We start from the raw sequence: 19,937 nt of genomic DNA on the forward strand, positions 1-19,937 counted from the left end.
GTATTTATAATAGCTATTTTAAGGTTCTTGTCTACTTATTCTATTGTCTCTGTTATTGCTGGGTCTGTTTCTATTGATTCGTTTGTCTCTTAATTATGTGTCATATTTTCCTTCTTTTCATGCCTGGTAACTGTTGACTGGATGCAGACATTGTGAATTTTATGTTGTTGAATACTGGATCTTTGTTTTGGTGTATAATTAGGTAATTTAGAGATCAGTTTGATCCTTTAGAAGCTTGTTTTTAAGCTTTTTCATTGCTGGTCTAGGCCTTTATTCTGGGACTAACCTAACCCTGCTACTGTGGTATACTCCCTCAGAAAGTTCTATCCAGTACCCCCAGTATTATGAAGTCTTTCTACTGCAGCTGGTGTCTTGTATGAGCTCTGGGAATTATTTGGATTCATTGGAAAAAATCCAGTGATTTCTCCCCCCCACACCCCCCCATCCCCGCCCCACTGGCCTTGGGTTTTTCCTCACACATGCATGAATCAGCACTCAGCCAAAGATTTGAGAGGACCTCTTTGCAGATCTCCAGAGTTCTCTCTGTGTGTGGTTTTATCCTCGCTGGTACTCTGCCTGCAAATTATAGCCACCTCGGCTTTCGGGAGCACCAGTCTCTGTCTCCTCAACTCAGCAAGACCACAGGGCTCTGTCTCACTCCCCACTCCCTGCACCGCAGCTTGGAGACCGCCTCCAGGCAGTGAACTGGGCCTTTCACTTCTCTTCTTTCAGGGATTATAGTCCTATGCTTCCTGTGTCCATTGTCTGAAACTGTTATTTCATGGATTTTTCTACTTCCGTGTTTATGGTGGAAAGTCAATTCCCATTGTATTTAATCCTTGGTGAGTGGAAATGGAAGTATGCCAGATACTAATTTGTAGACATTTACAAGTAGACTCAGTAGTCAGATGTGTTTTATATGAGCATTACCTAAAAAAATTCTTACTTGAATGCCTAAAGTCTCTCACTGCTCATTCATTCTTGGATTTTTAAACAAAATTATAATTTCTATTCATGAATGTTATGACTAGTGTGATCTTTGTTTAAACATTTTCACCCAGCTGGACTGTGTTATTGGAAGGTCATGGTTATAGGCTTTTGTTTACACAAAATACTTGCCCTAGAAATAATCTCTTTTGTTGACTGTTTTTAAGTTACTCTTGAGTGAGGGGACGGGGTAAGATAGAGGAGTAATTTCTTAGAGATTTTGGTGGAAAGTGTAAACATAAAAATAATATGAGATTATGTCTTGGTAGCAATAACCATTGTACTTTGCCTTTTTTGCTCCTATTGAGAACATTTTTTTGGAAAACTTTTTATTTTGGAAGAATTTTAGATTTACAGAAAAGTTGCAAAAACAAAAACAGTACAAAGAACACCCACGTATCCTCAACTGCTGTTAACATTTTATCCCACTTGTTTTATCACTTGTGCTGTTCTCACTGTCTGTCTAGCTACCTATCTATGCAATTTTATATCTGAATCATTGAGGGTAAGTTATATCTATCATGGCCCATTAGCCCTAAATATTTTAGTGTATATTTTCTAAGAAGAGAGATCTTCTTTTACATAACTACAATTTAGTTAACTCTTCATTTTTCTAAGAACTGAACCAGACACTATGTCATGGTTTATTTATTTGTTTTTATTTTTTATTTGTTTTTAATTTTTTTAATGTTTATTTATATTTTTTTTTAATTTTTTTTTCAACGTTTATTTATTTTTGGGACAGAGAGAGACAGAGCATGAACGGGGGAGGGGCAGAGAGAGAGGGAGACACAGAATCGGAAACAGGCTCCAGGCTCTGAGCCGTCAGCCCAGAGCCTGACGCGGGGCTCGAACTCACGGACCGCGAGATCGTGACCTGGCTGAAGTCAGACGCTTAACTGACTGCGTCACCCAGGCGCCCCAATGTTTATTTATATTAAAGAGAGACAGAGTGTGAGCAGGGGAAGGGTAGAGAGACAGAGACAGAATGTGAAGCAAGCTGCAGGCTCCAAGCTGTCAGCACAGAGCCCAACGCGGGGCTCGAACTCGTAAGCAGTGAGATCATGACCTGAGCCCAAGTCTGATGTTTCACTGACTGAGCCACCCAGGCACCCCACTAGTTCTTTATTTAAAAAAAAAAATTTTTAATGTTTATTTATTTGTTTATTTTTGAGCAAGAGAGAGCAAGCATGAAAGGGGGAGGGGCAGAGAGCGAGGTTGAGAGAGAGAATCCCAAGCGGGCTCCGTGCTGTCAGCACAGAACCTGATGTGGGGCTCAATCCCACAGCGTGATCACGACCTGAGCCAAAATCAAGAAACGCTTAACCAACTAAGCCACCCAAGCACCCTGTACTTAGCTAGTTCTTTATTGATGGGAGTTTTGTATTTGGTGCTAAAAGGCTAAAGAAGGCAGCTAGGTAATGAAAAAAACAAAGCAAACAAAACTAGAAACAATCTAAATGTCAACAGGAAAATGGATAAAAAGTGACAGTCACACACTGGTATATTAAACAGCTACAGCCACAAGCAACACGAATGAATGTAAAAAACATTCTATTGAGTATCAAAGGCAAGATTCAGAAAACTACACATAGTGCGATGCCATTTGCACTAAGTTAAAAAGAAGGTAAAATAAATATATTTATTTAAGTATGTTTATGTGTATGATATTATTTTTTTAAAAAGTAAGTTTGAGGGGCGCCTGGGTGGCTCAGTCAGTTAGGCGTCTGACTTCGGCTCAGGTCATGATCTCGCGGTCCGTGGGTTCGAGCCCCGCGTCGGGCTCTGTGCTGACATCTCAGAGCCTGGAGCCTGCTTCGGATTCTGTGTCTCCCTCTCTCTCTGCCCCTCCCCCACTCGCTCTCTCTCTCTCTCTCTCTCTCTCTCTCTCTCAAAAATAAGTAAAGCTTAAAAAAAATTTTAAAAAAAAAGTAAGTTTGTGATGAGCAACTTCAGGATACTAGTTATGCCTCTAGAGGGAGGGGAGGCAGTGGAAGGCGGGGGAGGGCAGGAATATACTGGTAGGTACAACGGTGTTGGGGATTTTCTAGTTCTTAAGTCAGGTAGTGGATTCATGGGTGTTCTTTTTATTATCAGGCTTCAAGATTACAAATGTGTTACATGTATTCTTTTGTATTTTTCAGACTTTAAAGGCAGCTAGAGGGTTGTCCAAATAGAATTTCTCAAACAGGAATAAAAGGCAATATGGGATACATGGGTTTGTTTGTATGTGTCCTGCATCCCCGACTATTCTTTGAGCCACATTTAATGCTTCTATTATTTTTTATCCACAAGACCTAATATAATTCCGTATACATGGTAAGGATTCAGTCTTTGTTTATTGATTAAATGATTTGAAATAGCTAAAGCCAGAATACGTTTAAATACTTTATTTTCAGGGGATTTCAAATTGATCTGTTGGGGAGTTTTTTCCACCCAAGTAGGAAACTTTCAGATGTATTTATTACATAAAATATGAGGAGGCCATTAAATAGTGGCATTTGGTGAAAAAAAAAAAAAGAAAACATTCTACTGATGTTTTAGCAATAAGTGTATGACGGACGTAACTCTGATGTATAAACAAGGACATCGAAAATGCCAGTTATGGGTGTGTCAGTATCACTCATGAAAACCAGTGCGTGAGATAAATAATCTTACCAGTTAATTCGTACTATTCACCAATATACTGAAACCAATAATGAATTACTTTGGTCAGAAAAGACATGTGTGAGGCTACACTGAGGACCCTTCTTTTTGGAAAGTCATCCTTCATATTTGCCGTGTGAAACTAGTGACTTACGTGGATTATCTGTGATTTAGTTTGATCCTCGGCCAGTACCCCCGGGACCCAGCATGCTTGGCCCAGGTCTGCCCTCATCACTAGTTCCTGGGAGAAGAGAAATGGTACCCAGGTTTTCCACGTTGGGTGTAAGGTCAGTCTGCTGTAGAAATAATCACATAACCCTTCCAGAATCAAACTGAAATAATTTTGGGATCCTCTACTTTTCAGAATACTGGCTTTTTAACCTTCTTTAGTACACATATGTGAGATTTGAACATTAGCTGCTTTGCAACAATCAGGAGAATGTTTGGAGAACAGACACATCTTCAGAAGGAGGACTCCAACAGGTTTTCCCCTGCTCTCATCCTGGGCCCATAACAGATTGCTATTTTTCCATTGACTTGGCGAGTCCTCATTGGTTATCAGTTCGTAAATTTGTATTTGTTCATAAGGCCTGTCTTTGTGCAAGTTGACGACCTATTTCTAAAACAGTCTCATCCCCCAGACCAAGACCCTGTTTCACATAAAGTAAATGTGTTCACCACAAACTTCCAGACTAGACTTTGAACAGAAAAAAAGTCTTTTACGTTACTACATGGTAGATTTACAACCACTTAGCAGACTAAAAATGCAGAGTGAACCGTTTTGTGAATCATATTACCCGTGGAAATCATTTTAGCCTTCCTCCTTCAACGATATGTTCCTGTGTTTGTCATTACTTCTGACATTACTTTTATTTCTTATTAGTGTTTCTCTGTAATGGAAAGTCTTGTTTTAAGTTTGGATTAACAGGTGCATGTAGCATTAGCTTTTTCTCAGCTGAATCTTTGCTTCAAAACAACCATAATAAGTAAGGGTGAGGCACTGTACTCTTTTTTTTTTTTTTTTTTAAATAGCTAAGCAGGAAGTTCACCTCTGACAGGGTATTGTAATCAGGTTTATCACCAGAGCCTCCTGTTGGGTAACAGAAACTCTAGCTTGTCCTTACCTGTCTGGAGGCATTGCTTCATGAAGGAAAATAAACTCACTGGAATATTTGTGAAATTTAATAAAATGCTTTCCCAAGCACTTTGTTTTTAGTGCATGCTAGAAGAATTTCTAATAGCTTTGTGACCTTTTAAAAAACATGTTAACCTTGCGATTGATTTCTTATTCTTGTAATTAAGTGAATTTGTATCCCTCTGGAAGCCCTACGTAGCACAATTGCTATACCTTTGAGATGCATCTTCAGCCACATCTGGCAATACGTCGCATTCCCTCTCTCCTGTCGCCTCCTTTTTCAAGAAAAAGGGGGCAGGTTTGGGATGTCTTCAGATGACTGTTTACTTAATTGACGGACAGCTTTTCTTCATTGTACGCTTTGCCTTTGCTCACAAAAGTGCATTCACTGTTCCATAGTATGTTGAAACTTTTCAATGGAAATGGCTTTTGGTTAACAAAGGAAGCATTTTCCTTCGTCCTTCCACGTCTTAGCTTTCTCCAGTAAGTCTTGGCTCCTTCGGCAGCTGTACCTCCACCAGCAACGACAAAAGGTGCGATTGTTCTAGGAGATGGCGTTGGAGATAATGCCAGTGTTTTGTGTGTGGGCTGCCGGGACCGTTTCTTCTTCTGTGTTTGGTTTTGTTTTGTTTTTGTTATTCTAGACAGTTGAGCACACCTTAAAAACAAACCACCACTCCCGAAAAGAGCTTTAAAGACCCTTAAACCTTCATCCTAGGTGACCTCTTTTTCTCCATTAAGTTGTTCCGTTGGCCTTGAAGTGGGCCCCTGTGTCCCCATAATGACAAATCTGGCAGAACTCAAACCAGGGGGAACAGAATCCAGAACCCAGAGACCGTCGATGTGGTTTGTTTTCTTTCTCCGAGCCGGAGACTTGGAGCACCTGACTCTTCCTGCCGTCACCCTCCCTGAAGAGCAAAGCTCAGAAGAGGTTAAGGTGTGCGAGTTAAGTTTTAGTGTTTCACACCGTCTCCTTTTGCTGAGTTGTGATTCCCAACTCCAGGTAGATAGGCTTTTCCTCTTATTTATTTAATAAATTTAGAGATAACCTCCTCCTCCTTTTTCTGCTTCTGCCTCTTCTGCTGTATGTTTGACTTACGTTTCTGGAGCACGGTGCTGATTCAAAGCATTGTTTACTTCTAGAAAAAGTCTCTCAGTTCTCCCGGTGGAATAAGCTAAACTGTAGTCTCTTCCAGGGACACCCTCTCGATGCAGAGCCCCAAATAATCAGATCACCGCTTGAACTGGAGCTGGGCCTAGACCTACCTGTCTCTGTTATACTGTTTATTCTGCAGAGGACTTGGAGACAGTAGGGTGGTCCATCTTTTCTGCACTGCTTTTCCTTATTTTTCTAGATGTTAAACCCACAGACCGGTTTCTACACAGAGAGTATGTCATACCCATGTTATTCTGCCGTGCTCCTTGACAGTGTTTCTAAATCCTCTCAAGAATTAGGCATTTCGTCATCCCTCGCTAGACTCAGCAAGAAGGGATAAGGAGGAAACTGGAAATTCGTTCTGAAGTACATCTCCAGTATTTTGAATGTTGATCAGCAACATTCTGATCTTCTCTCTGACTGAATGAGTAGAAAGAAAAGATGTAATGCGAGTTCAGCCAGACCCACTGAGTGGCACTTTGCCAAGATGATTCATCCTGCCTCCGAGCTGTCTTAGCACCCTTTGTGAGACTAGGTCCCCGTTGGTTGGAGGAGGGAAAGGACCGCCCAGAGCTGTCAGACACTCCTGGAGCGGCTCCAGATGCAGGCGTTCGGGTCTTCCAGCTTCCCCCTAGCTCCGAGCACCCCCTCGCTCTGTAGGCCACAGGTAGCTCTCGGGATTGCTTGTGCAATCTTTGTTAGAAGAAGAATCTGGCGGGTTTCAGTGCAGCCAAAGGGCTCAGGGGAGTGTAAGAAGAACAGGTGTTCTCGGTTTCCCTCACTCCCACTCCTTCCAGAGTCACTGCTGCCACACAGCGTGGACCGAGACCAGCGGAGGCTTTCTTTTGTTCCTGACCTCCCACGATATCCTGACCGGCCCTGGGATTCGTGGGCACACTGCTCTTTTCAAGCTCGTGGGGGAACGGCATCCGAGGCACTCTTCCAGGCTGCAGGAAGGATCAGGGTGGAAAACCACTGCATTTTATTATTGGGGGGGGGGGGGGGCGCCTAAGAATATCCTGGCGAACTTGTGCAGAGTACAGATTCTTTGGGGTGCCTGGCTGGCTCAGTTGGTGGAGCGTCGTGACTCTTGATCTTGGGGTTGTAGGTTCAAGTTTCATGTTGGGTGCAGATTACTAAAAAATAAAATCTTGACAAAAGGTAATAAAATAAAGCACAAGATTCTTTGGATGTCAGAGATTCATTAAGTCTTCTGTGGGCTGAGGACAGTGGGACGGGAACAAACAGGTTTCACTGTGGTCTCATTCTCTAAAACAGTGCCGTGGAGCCGGGCTTCCAGCCTTCCGCCTAAGGTTCTTTGCTGAGCGAGCCGCGCAGGCCCCGCCAACTGGCCTTAGTTGCAGTGGGAGCAGACGGCTGTAGGGGGAGGCTAGTCCATGGCCCAGCCCTGCAGGGACTTCGTGTGTCTTGTGTGTCTTTAGAGGCAAAGGGGAGCATTCGGATCCTTTTGATGGCGTCCTCTGGGACAGGAATGGCGTGCAGTGGCCACGTTCAGTTCTAATCTTCCCTCGTTTGAGACGCTAAGAAGACCGTCCCTTTCCGTATTCTACTAGAACCGTTAAGTGATCATTTTTAGATAGAGATTCTGCTACCGTATTTTCTTTTTGCTCTGTAAATTTTGTCTTCAGGGAAAGGCAGACCCATACCTTAGTGTTACACATCTAATAATTACAGCTTCATAAACTCACCCATATAGGGTTCTATTGTTAAGGTATCTTATTGTTAAGGTATTTTAAAATAAAGGTAGAATGGGGCGCCTGGGTGGCGCAGTCGGTTAAGCGTCCGACTTCAGCCAGGTCACGATCTCGCGGTCCGTGAGTTTGAGCCCCGCATCAGGCTCTGGGCTGATGGCTCGGACCTGGAGCCTGTTTCCGATTCTGTGTCTCCCTCTCTCTCTCTGCCCCTCCCCCGTTCATGCTCTGTCTCTCTCTGTCCCAAAAATAAATAAACGTTGAAAAAAAAAATTTAAAATAAAGGTAGAAAATAGCAAGTAGTAATAGATTTTGAATGTAGATTTTATATATATTGATTTTTTTAATCTTCAACTTTCTAATTCTAATTATGACCTCTCTAATATGTTGTGTTTTTTTTTTTTTCCTTTAGACAGATGTTATTTAGATTCCTTTTTTATACTTCTTAAAAATTGTAGGGGCATCTGGGTGGCTGAGTTGGTTAAGCATCTGACTTTTAATTTCGGCTCAGGTCATGAATTCACAGTTTGGGAGATCGAACCCTGTGTTGGGCTCCGCATTAATAATGTGGAACCTGCTTGGGATTCTCTCTCTCTCTCTCTCTCTCTCTCTCTCTCTCTGCCCCTCCCTCACTTGTGCTCTGTCTCTTGCTCTCAAAATAAATAAATAAATGTTAAAAAATACTTCAAAGTTATAAACAAAATACAATTGTGGCAACAATAACTTAAAACTTACCATTTAAACCATTTTTAAGTGTGCAGTTCAGCGGAATGAAGTACACTCACCACCACCATCCCTGTCTCCAGACCTTTCTCATCTTTACAAGCTGAAACTCTGCCCCCATTAAACTCCAGCTCCCCACTGCACCCTGCCCCCCAGCCCCAATTAGGGTGGGTAGAGAGCCACTGTTCTATACTCTGCCTCTCTGGATTTGACTCTTCTAGTACTGCACGGAAGTGAAGTAATACAGTATTTGTCTTTTTATGTTTGACTTATTTCACATGGGAGAATGTTTTTAAGGTATATCCAAGTGGTAGTGTGTGTCAGAGATGAAAATTTCTTTAAAAAAAAATTTTTTTTAATGTTTCTATTATTTTTGAGACAGAGAGACAGAGCGTGAGCAGGGGAGGGGCAGAGAGAGAGGGAGACACAGAATCTGAAACCGGCTCCAGGCTCTGAGCTGTCAGCACAGAGCCCGACGCAGGGCTCAAACTCATAGACCGTGAGATCATGACCTAAGCCGAAGGCGGACACTTAACCGACTGAGCCAACCAGGTGCCCCTTAATTTTTTAACGTGTATTCATTTTTGAGAGACAGACACAGCGTGAGTGGGGGAGGGGTAGAGAGAGAAGGAGACACAGACTCTGAAGCAGGCTCCAGGCTCCGAGCTGTCATCACAGAGCCCCACGTGGGGCTCGAACTCACGGATGGTGAGGTCATGACCAGAGCCGAAGTCAGACTCTTAACCGACTGAGCCACCCAGGCGTCCTGCTTTTTAAGGCTAAATAATATTACGTTTTGTTTATCCATTCATCCTTGGACGTTTGAGTTGTTTTCACCTTTGGCTGTAGTGAATAATGCTGCTGTGAATGTTAGTGGCGAATATCTGTTAGAGTCCCTGCTTTCAGTTCTTTTGAGACATCTACACAGAAACGCAATTGCCGTTATCATATGGTAATTCTATATGTAATTTTTTAGACTACTGTAATATGTTTTTGAATATTTATTTTTTTCTTATGAAAGAAATATATTCAGAATGATTAAAAGAAATGTAGAAAACAAATGTATAAAGAAGGCGATAAAAATCACCCACAATCCAATTTCTCATGGATGCCATTAACATTTATATTTTAGTTGTCTTATTTAATGTGCACTAACATATTTGCAAAATTAGGATTGAAGACTACATACAAATTTCTTTTTCAGTTTTCACTGAGTATTCACTCAGTTTCACTCAGTATTGCACTGTGAATATTTTCCTAAGTCATGGAACAGCCTATGAAAAAAGCTTTTAAAAAGCCTTTTTAAGAGCTGCTTTTTAATAGCTGCTTAATATGTATGCATGGAACGTATATCTAACATAGATGTCCATTAATAAGGAAATGTTGGATTCACAGGGGAATACTTTCCAATGACTTAAATTGATGTTTTCAAAGGCTATCTCATGACATTAGAAAATACACACAAAATATAACGTTAGGTGAAAATTTAGGAGACAAAACTTATACAGCTAATTCGGTTTGTACAAAGGTTCTCAGACAGATGGGAGCTTAGCCTGAGAGCAAGGTAAACCATTAGATTTTAGTAGAGGAGTGACATGTCAGATTTCATTTTGAAATATCACTCTTGCTGCTAGTTTCAAAGAGATAAAGGCGGATATGGAGATACCGTTTGGTTGGGAGCCCAGACTGGGGTGATGGAGGCTGAGAGGAGGGTAGTGGTTATGGAAGGGATGGGGACGAGCAACATTCCAGACCCAGCCTTGAGGCAAAGAGTCTGTGTGCACGTGGTGTGTAAGAAATGGAACTGTCAAGGACGAGTTCCAAATGTTGGGTTTTTGTGGCTTGGGAAGGGATACCAATGGGGGACTAAAAGTAGGGGTATGGAAGAGAAATAACTCAGTTTGGAGCGCGTACATTTGACTCAGTGGAAAGATACTCAAGCGGAGTTGTCAAAGACGCTGTCGAATTGAAATCCCGGTGTTATAAATGTGAATATGCCCCAAAGGGCTGAGACAAAAGTCCTCCAACATCCTAACAGTGGCTTTCCCTAAGTTATAAGCATTTTTTATTGTCTTTATTATAGTATTTTATATTTCATAACTTTTCTGTAATGAGCATGTATTGTTTTTATAATCAAATTTAAGTGTTACTAGAATACATCCATGGCATTATTTATAGTAGTGTAAAAATTAGAAACAACCTATGTGTGTAACAGTTGTAGAAGATTGGTAAACATTAAGTGGAAGGATACTGAAAACCGTCTAGCCGCCTTTTGAAAAAAGCTTTTCAGTGTTAGTCAAAAAGGAAAAGTCTGTTTAAAAATAAATGAAAAACTTGAAAGTGAAGTCTGCCCTATGGAATGGAGATTAGGAGAATCTAGAATCAATTGTAAACTATAAATCCGTAGATTTGCATTATTAATAATTATTTTACCCCCTGTTCATAGGTGAAAGAACGGTAGCCTATTTGTCACCAGATATTTAGTTTGACCTACCAGCTTTTAGCGTGGACATTTGAAAATATATTAGATCTTCTTAGCTTCCCAGATTGCTTTTCATTAAGGACCTTACAGTCCTGAACTTATCGTACATGATACTAGTCATGAATTTATCATACATCAAATTGGTTTTTTGAGATGATTTTTTTTCTAAGGGGAACATTCACTGCTCTGGTGTTTATTTTGTTTGCAGATAAAAATGCTTAATTATACATCCTGCCTGCATTATTTAAAAGGATTAGAATTGCCATAAATCTTGTCGGTAATGTTAAAATTGTCTTAACTTGAAAAGATACTTCAAATCTTGTGCAAAATGAAGCAACTGTTCTAAATGAAGTAATTTTATAAAGAAAAAAAGACCAGTTCATCTCGAAGGTCAATGAGATTTGATTTCCTTTTTTCTCTTTTAAATTCACAGATTAGAATACAATGTACAATATTTCGGTGTACAAGTAGAATCACTCTATCTCAACATTTGAAAAAAACGGAAAAGGCAACACTGCTACAGGGAGCGACAGCATTACTCGCACCTCTGTAACTCCACCCTTGTGTTCACTCTAGTCGTTCCCCCCGCCCCCTCTCCAGAGTGATCACTGTCCTGACTTCTCACTCCGTAGAAGCTTGGTGCCGAGTTGCTGGGTTCTGTACTTTATATGCATGGATCGTTCTCTACTGCACCTGGCTTCTTTCTTTTAACGTGATGTCTTGAAGATTCATCCATGTCGTTGCAGGCAGAGCGTTCATTTCCTTGCTGCAAAGTGCTCCTTTATGAGACTATATCAAAATTTACTTATCGTTAATGGTATTTGGGTAGTTTCCAGCTTAGGGCTTTTGAAAATAGCGTTATTAAGAATGTTCTGGCACGTGTCTTTATGTGGACATCATGTACATTTCTGTTGGGGATATGTAGCTAGGAGCGGAGTTGCTTCACCAAAGAATGTGCACATGTTCAACTTTAACACTGCCAACCAGGTTGCCAAAATGTTTGTCTTTAGGCCCTATTTTAACAGGGTCCTACCATATCAGAAATGTTAGTTTCTCTGAAATTCCATAAGCCTTAAAAAAAAAAATCTTCCTTGAGTTACTTGATAACTTTCTATTTTTATACTGTGGTTATTTTCACACACCTTTCTGGGTTATAAACTCCTTGAAGGCATTGTTTTATTCATCTTTACCTTTCCCAAAGTACCTCGCATAGACTCTAGATTTAACATTTTTTATGTGAATGGATGAGTCAATGAGGCAAAATTATATGTAGTATTAATTTCAAAGATGTTTATAAATGGCAAAAATAAAAATAGCATACCAATTAAACTACGGGGTGATCTGAAAGTGAACAGCATGCATTTCTTAATAATAGCTCATAGATTTTCCTGAATTCTATAAGAGAATCTTACATGCAGTTATATGGGAGAAGTTGAGTTGTGCATTTTTACCTATTAGACTTAAGCCTTGGTATTCCCGCCCATGCAGAAGCATGTGAACATAGTGAAACAGTAAGCTAAACTTGGTGGCCATGAATTTGAAGGTGAATGAGAGGGTGTGGTGAGGAGGTGTGGGAGGGAGATCGTGCAGCAGAGCAGACACGATGGCTCTGTAACTCCGGTTTGGGTCACAGCTTTGTCCCTTCCCCCAGGTTCTTCTGTGACTGGCAAGAAATAAGGATTTCTCTCTGTCATGGGGAAGGCCAGTAGGAGTTTTATGAGCCAAATGGAATTTTAGTGGCCTTTTTATTTAGCGTTATTACTGTTTTAAACTGCTAAGAGGATAGTAAGGATTTATGGGTGTTTTCCTCTTAATGCTTTTCTCCACATTCCAAATTTTATTCAGTGAATACGTATTACTTTTAAAATCAGAAAATATTTTCTAAAAGTAATTTATGTTGCAAAAGGTGCTACCTTGATTATCTTTTATTTCAGTCTTGGCCTACCTATGAGGATATCTATAAAAAGATGATTGAAATTGCCAAATTCTTAGATTTGCCACGTTTTCCAGACATAACTGAAGACTGCTATCTTCATCCAAACATCTTGTGTATGAAATACTTGATGGAAGTCAATCTCCCTGGTAAGTGTGTGGGGTATGTGGTGAGGAAGCTGTTATCGAATTGTAGAATTATAATGAACAAAATACGGAATCCTCTCAAATCACTGACTATTAGAGCCACCTGACAGCGTCCATAGTAACATGAAGCTTAATTTCACAATCCTTTCTTAAAGTATTTCAGGCCACGTAACAAGGTTAAAAGGACATTGTTCAGAAATTAAAGAGTTCTGTTTTGATACGAGGGATATGCTTGGTTTTACAGTAAGTTTGCTGAGTGCGATTAAAGTAACAAACGTTTCAATATGTGTTATTAATGACCTAGGTGCCCCCCTCCCGGAAAAAAAAAGACAGTGCTTTGTCATTTACGTGAAGCATGATTATTACACAATGAATTCTAATTTAAAAAACCCCAGAAGCTCACCTATGGTAATGTTTTTAGTGTTTGGTAACATGATGCTCTTTCCAGTCCCTAAAACAAACGGAAATCAGTCTGGTAGGATCCCAGTGAACTCTCTGAGGCAATGAAACACAAATGTGGAGACAGCCCCCGTAGGCCTTGTTCACAATATACCGAGACACAGGGAGCTCGATGGAATCTGCCAATGGAATCCATTCCTGAATTTCTTGCTAAACTAGAAATGTGAGAAATTCAGGACTTATGTTCTTAAGAGAAAATACAAACATGGTGTGCCTATCCTATTGCTTGAGCAATATAAAAAATGTGATTGAATATAGTTTTTAAATGGGGAAGGAAAATGCATATGTTCATGAGCAAAGCAATATTCAAAATTGTGTAGTGTAATTTTCACGGTAAAAATAAATATAAATATGTCATAACGTAATATATGCACAAATGTTACACCAGGTAATAGAAGGAATACAGGGGCTTACCAAAATGTAACTGACACAGGTCGGCTCATGGCAAGCGTCTGGTTCATGGGCTTGCTGTTGGATAGAGAGGGAAATAAAGTCAAGAGGAAATGGCGACTGAATGCATGCATCAAATTGCAATTTAATTCATTACAATCTATTATGCTCTTATAAATAATAGTTATTCTGCTTAAATTAAAGTAGAATGTTGCATATCTTATGTACTTAGCGAGTAAAGAAATTTGTTTAGTAACTTAGTGTTTTCAAAGTATGTGCACTTGTACTATCTTACTTAATCTCAGTTTATCCTCCCATAACCCATTTTACAAATGAGGAAGTGACTAATCCAGAGTCGCAAAGGTAATGATCGGAAAGCCTAAATATATAGGCCCTACCTAGGCCGTCTGGTTTCAAGTGCCACATTATTCAGCTTCGAATGATAGGTGAAGGCTAAACTGAACATATAATGTCTTTGGGAAAGCAGTACATCAAGTTCAATATGCATCAGACCTTCTAGCGTGCTAGCCAGGGTGTCAGCCAGCGAGTGAGTGTATACTCGTAGAGAAGCGCTTGGTCTTATAAGGGAGTTAGTTTCAAGTAAGTGACAAATTGCTGTAGAAACACAGACAAGAAACCTGTATGAAACGATAGAAAACTAGTGTGTGGCTGTGAGTTAGGTACCAGAATGTGTCCTATAAATAGTAGATGTCTTAGGAAGCCCAAATAGGAAAAGCTACGCCTTGCCAGGATCCTGCCATTAGTGTTTCTGTACAGGTATCATTTTTGCGTTTCTTTTCTTCACAAAATGTGTGCCTCTGAGTTCTAGCATCGTACCGTGTCTTAAGATGATAAAACTTGTCTTACAGAGGTACAGTTTAGCGTGGTCTAGTTAGGCAAAGAATTTATTTCACATTTTGCTGTTTTGCTCTTCAACAGATGAAATGAATGATTTAACCTGCCAAGTGGTAAAAATGACTGGAGTAGGAGAAGTGGATTTTCTGACATTTGACCCCATAGCTAAAATGGCAAAAACTGTTAAATATGATGTACAAGCTGTCGCCGTTATTGTAGTAGTATTGAAACTGCTCTTTTTATTGGATGACAATTTAGAATGGTAAGTGTATATCGATTTTATGAGGAAACAATCGTACTGTTTTTACCTAATGATCAGAGGTAAAGGATTCCATATATTATCTGCACAGAAAATAGAGCCTCTCAGTTGTGTGGAATACGGGCTAGTAGCAACAATTACTTCTTACAAGAATTTTGACTCAGCCAGTTGTCAGAGATTTAATTCTACCTTAGGAAGTTATTTGCCTTGCGTTTTCTTGCTATTTTTAGGTAGATGCACATGTTCTCATTGCTTCACTGATTCTGGAGTTTAAATCATCATACCCAGATCCTAAAGAATCTTGTAGCACTTTATCTGTATGCCTGTAGGCTCCTGGCGCTGTGTGTCTTCAAAGATTATTTTGGAAAGTAAAGGAATCTTGAAGTGTCACCCCTCCCGAATGCCCGTAAACAGTGGCAGGGTGTGTAGGGATTTGCTTCTCCATTAAAAGTTGGCATCGGTGCCAAGTACTGTTCTACACTTTTCTTTAAGAAGAATTCAAAATGCAACTGTCTTCGAAGAAGTGATTTCTCAATGAATTGACTTGCTTATTGGTGTTTCCAGGTCTTTGTCTAATACTGCTGAGAAATATAATGAAAACAACAAAGAAGGTACTTAACTTTTTATCATTCAACTTCAAAGTGATTGCAAGTGATGGATTAAAAGAAGCAATAGATGTAAGGAAGAAACTGTGAAAAATATACAAAGACACACATATACACACATGTATACAAATTGTACCTTACGCCAGAATTATTTCTTCATATAATTATCTAATTATACATCTAGACTACTAAACTTCAGTGATTTCCTACTGTGTGTAAACACCAGCCAGCTTTTTTAGTCCCAGCTTCTCCTCACTAGACCGCGAAGATGCTGGCACTTCTGGGACTATGCCATCTGTTCTAACGCCTCAGCCTTTGCTCACACTGGTCCTTCTACCTGAAATGTGTTCCTTCCTACCCCCCTCCTCCCCCAACCCCTGGCAAAGCCACCTTTATTCTCCAAAATTCTACCTTCCCTTCACACCCGCTCGTGACCTCACCACTCCCCAAATCAGAACTTACCACTCCTGCCAAACCGCTTCCGAACAAACTTCTGTTGGAGGTTTCGCACAGTGAACTAGAGCTGGTGGACAAGGTATGTCTAGCCCTGGTAGATGGCCAGGACCTGTAAAGTGCTAAGAAAAGCTGGCAGAGAGTAAGGGCAACGTAAATGATAGAAAGATAGAGAGGTAGATTGTAAGCTCCCAGAGGGAGGGACCACGTCTTTCTTTCTTTCTTCTTTTTTTTAATTTTTTTTCAACATTTATTTATTTTTGGGACAGAGAGAGACAGAGCATGAACGGGGGAGGGGCAGAGAGAGAGGGAGACACAGAATCGGAAGCAGGCTCCGGGCTCTGAGCCATCAGCCCCGAGCCCGACGCGGGGCTCGAACTCACGGACCGCGAGATCGTGACCTGGCTGAAGTCGGACGCTCAACCGACTGCGCCACCCAGGCGCCCCTTTCTTCTTTTTTTTTAAATGTATCTTTAGTGCCTAACATAGTGTCTGGCCTGGGAGCAATTCAGTGAAGTTTGGAAAATACATGAATTCTTAAATTCAATTCTAGTTTCTTAGTTCCCTCACTAGGATTTATGTTCATTGGTTTTTTTTAAAAAAAATTTCAGCTTTATTATTGGGTTATAATTGACATATAAGATTGTAAGATATTTAAAGCGTGTATCATGGTGATTTGATATTTGTTGGCACTGTGAACGGATTCTCTCATCTGGTTAAATAACACATGTATCACCTCACATTTTAATCCTGTGTGTGTGTGTGTGTGTGTGTGTGTGTGTGTGTGTGTGACAGAGAGAGAACATTTAAGTCCTATTCCCTTAACAGATTTCCATGATGCAATACAGTGTAATCAACTACACTCACCATGTTTTACATTAGATTTTCAGACCTTATTTATCTTAGAGCCAAAACTTTGTACCCTTTTACCAACCTCTCCCCATCTCCCACGCCCAGCCCCTGGAAACTACTTTTCTACTCTAAGAGTTTGACCTTTTTTTTCCCCTCCCAATATTGCACATACATTGGTGTTAGGAGCTTGGATTTAACAGTAGAAATCAGTTTGTGAGTTCTTTCCAGAATATGTGCAGAATACTTCTTTCTGTACATTGCTTCATGTCAGTTTCAACACAGAGTGGAAGGTTGAACAAAATGTCTTCTAATGTCCCTTCTCAGGCTAAAGGGCCATCATAGACTGTGTAGACATTTAGAGTAAACAGAGGGCTCTGATATATCATCTGCCCTGTGATGCTCCAGATAAATCCCTGCTGTCAGCGGGGCGAGTCTCGCCGCCCCCACTCTCTCTGCCTCCCTGCTGTCCACCGTCCCCTGCCTCCCCACATTATTGATGAGGAACTTGAGGTTTAACGAAGTTGTGGCTTATTTAAGTTCAGAGAACTTTGTGTTGCATGAATCACTATAGTTTTTCCCTGTCCTTGTAGCTATTTTGGTAATTCCTGCTCCTCTGTGGCAATATGGTCTATGATGCCATATTGAATTCAGTGATGATGATACTGGCCATTTGAAAAGATTCTTAGGTACACATTGAAGGAGACTGTCTTCATAAGAAAATATATAAACAAATTCAGCCTTGGGGCACCTGGATGGCTCAGTCAGAAGAGCATGCAACTCTTGATCTCAAAGTCGTGAGTTCGAGCCCCATGTTGGGTGTTAGAGACACTAAAATAATCTTCCTTTCCTTCCTTCTGATTCCCTCACTCTACAATCCTCTTTTCTGATTTACCTTTAATGTTATTTTTTTTCCCTCTGAAATCATCCCATCCCCCCATGTGGATTGAGTAAAAGAGTGAGGAGTGAATTCTTATATTTGACTACATTCAATTCTATTGTCTCTCTAACCTCGACATCTTGAGCACACACTCATCCCAGCTCTTCAGTACAATCCCCTTTCTTACTTCTCTCTAGATTCTCTGGATTTGGATTCAGATTGGGAAGAACAGGAATAGGAACTGATGAAACTGGAAGTCCGGAGTCAACTATTACAGTGCCATTTCGCACATTTATCAGTCATTTGTTCCTTAATTCAAAAGTATTTGCAGACATATCGGAGCCTCACCGTGTGCCGGACGCTATGCTGGGTGTTGGGTTGGGAAGAAGAGTCATGATTGTAGTGACAGCTAAAATATGTCCTCTCTTCTCAAGGAGATGATAGTCAAATGTAGGAGAAACAGGCATATACAGGTTTTAGTATAATCTAGTTAGGGCCACAATATAGGTAGGAACTTAGTGACGGATTGCTCAGGAATCACATGGGAGTACAGAGACAGTGACTCCTTAATCCCCAAAATGTTGACTCCATAGTGTTTATTTGTGTCAATGAATGAAGACTCAAATGAACGAGGTATGTGGTTATAATGTGACTTATTTGGTTACTAATCATGGATTTCATTTCTTTCAGATAAGCCATGGTTTGATTTCAGAAAATGGTACCAAGTTATGAAGAAATCTATTGATGAGAAAAAACAAGAATGGGAGGAAGCCAGGGCAAAGTATGTTATCTCTTCTAGTTCTAGATTTACCTACTTGATTTCCAAGTCCGTTACCTTCTATTTGAAAGCTGAAGTTTCATTAGTTAGACTCATCAGCACTGTGACATTTTTTCTAGAAATACTAGCCCATATATCCTAATCAACTTTGTTTTTTGTGTTCCTATTAACTCGACTCCAGATTTTATTTGGATTTCACCAGTGTTTCCATTAATGTCCTATTTCTAACCTGGGATCCAATCCAGAGCACCACATGGTACTCAGTTATTAACTTTTTATAATTTGCATGAGTCTCGCCTCCATTTCTAATATTCCTCCTTCTTCCCCTTTCTCGAAGTTGAACATTTTTCATCTGCTTTCCGGTATCACAAAGACTACAAATATCAGTCTGACACAGGCAGTTGGAATATTCCCCCAAATAAAGATCCCCATAAAAAGCAAAACAGAAGAAAACTGAAAGGGAAGATATTTGATTCAGTCGGTCTCGCCATTTGACTTTGAGCCCTCATTCTGATGTAGGTTCACTGCGATAGAGTGGAAAGAGCATAGCCGTAGAGACGGACAGTGCTGGGTTTGAATCCTGGTTGCATACAGACTAGTTGTGTGACCGTGGGCAAGTTACTTAATTTGTTAGCCTTGATGCACTGAAATTTGGATCGCTTATAAATTTTCGTAGACATTATATTTTATATAACATAGAGTACATTTCTATTGATCTCTGGTTTGAAGAGTTTTATATCGATTCTTAGAACTTTGAGTCTTTACAAGACTTTGAAGAAAAAATGAATGTCTGTGTATTGTATGTAAATTTAGAATAACCCTCATTTGATCAACTAATTTTGTATACTTTGAGAAAAATAAAGGCTCCTCAAATGAGTTAAAATGAGAATTCATTCAACTCCAGGTTCCTCATCAATGAAGTAGGGATAATAATGCCTGCTTTGTGCTCTAAGACCTAAATTTCACTTTTCACAGGTAGAATTTTTCATCTACATTTAAGAGAGCTTTTAAATAGAGAAACAGACTTGTGGAGCTGAATGAGGCCCTGTGGGGAGGAGGATCCTTGCCAGAAAGGGGAGAGGTGTAGCAGTTTCTCGAGATTCAGGTTTGACACAGTGATGGAAGAGAAGAGGTGGGGCGGGAACTTCTTCTGACAGCCTGTGGGACCCAGGAAACTGGGTCCTTCCTCTTCCTTGTCAGAGAAGGAAGGTCTCCTCAGTCGTTGGGTCTCAGCAGGTAAAATACTAGCAGCAAGAACAGGAGTTGGTTCCGTCGTCTCAGGTTATGTCGGAGAACCAGACGTCGGGCCTTTTATGGTGCCAGCGGGCTGTCCTGACCGATCCTGAGAGGCTACGTATTCAGGGGCCATGCCTCTTGGCGTCTCGGTGGTAACTAGGCATTTATTAGCTCAACCCAGGCACCGACTCACACTTCAGACATAGCTATTAGAACCCCAACTGATATTTCAGCCTTCAATTGCACATCAAAG

The 19,937-nt window shown here is 40.5% G+C and overlaps 1 protein-coding gene across 5 annotated transcripts in view; it reads left to right on the forward strand.

Moving 5' to 3' along the window:
* The window catches only part of TAF1B (TATA-box binding protein associated factor, RNA polymerase I subunit B), a 68,922-nt gene that overhangs the window by 38,494 nt on the left and 10,491 nt on the right, over positions 1-19,937 (forward strand). For 4 of the 5 annotated variants that reach the window (XM_040496039.1, XM_040496038.1, XM_040496040.1 and 1 more), the window contains 4 exons: positions 12,776-12,923; positions 14,709-14,886; positions 15,448-15,494; positions 18,361-18,451. In XM_040496039.1, coding sequence (XP_040351973.1) covers positions 12,776-12,923; positions 14,709-14,886; positions 15,448-15,494; positions 18,361-18,451 — 464 coding nt within the window. Of the gene's footprint in view, positions 1-6,463; positions 6,592-12,775; positions 12,924-14,708; positions 14,887-15,447; positions 15,495-18,360; positions 18,452-19,937 lie in introns of those variants that run through there. The other variant, XM_040496043.1, reaches the window with a different exon arrangement.

The sequence above is a fragment of the Herpailurus yagouaroundi genome, unplaced genomic scaffold, assembly GCF_014898765.1.
Source record: "Herpailurus yagouaroundi ecotype Mexico unplaced genomic scaffold, PumYag 188, whole genome shotgun sequence".
In the NCBI taxonomy this organism is placed as follows: Eukaryota; Metazoa; Chordata; class Mammalia; order Carnivora; family Felidae; genus Herpailurus; species Herpailurus yagouaroundi.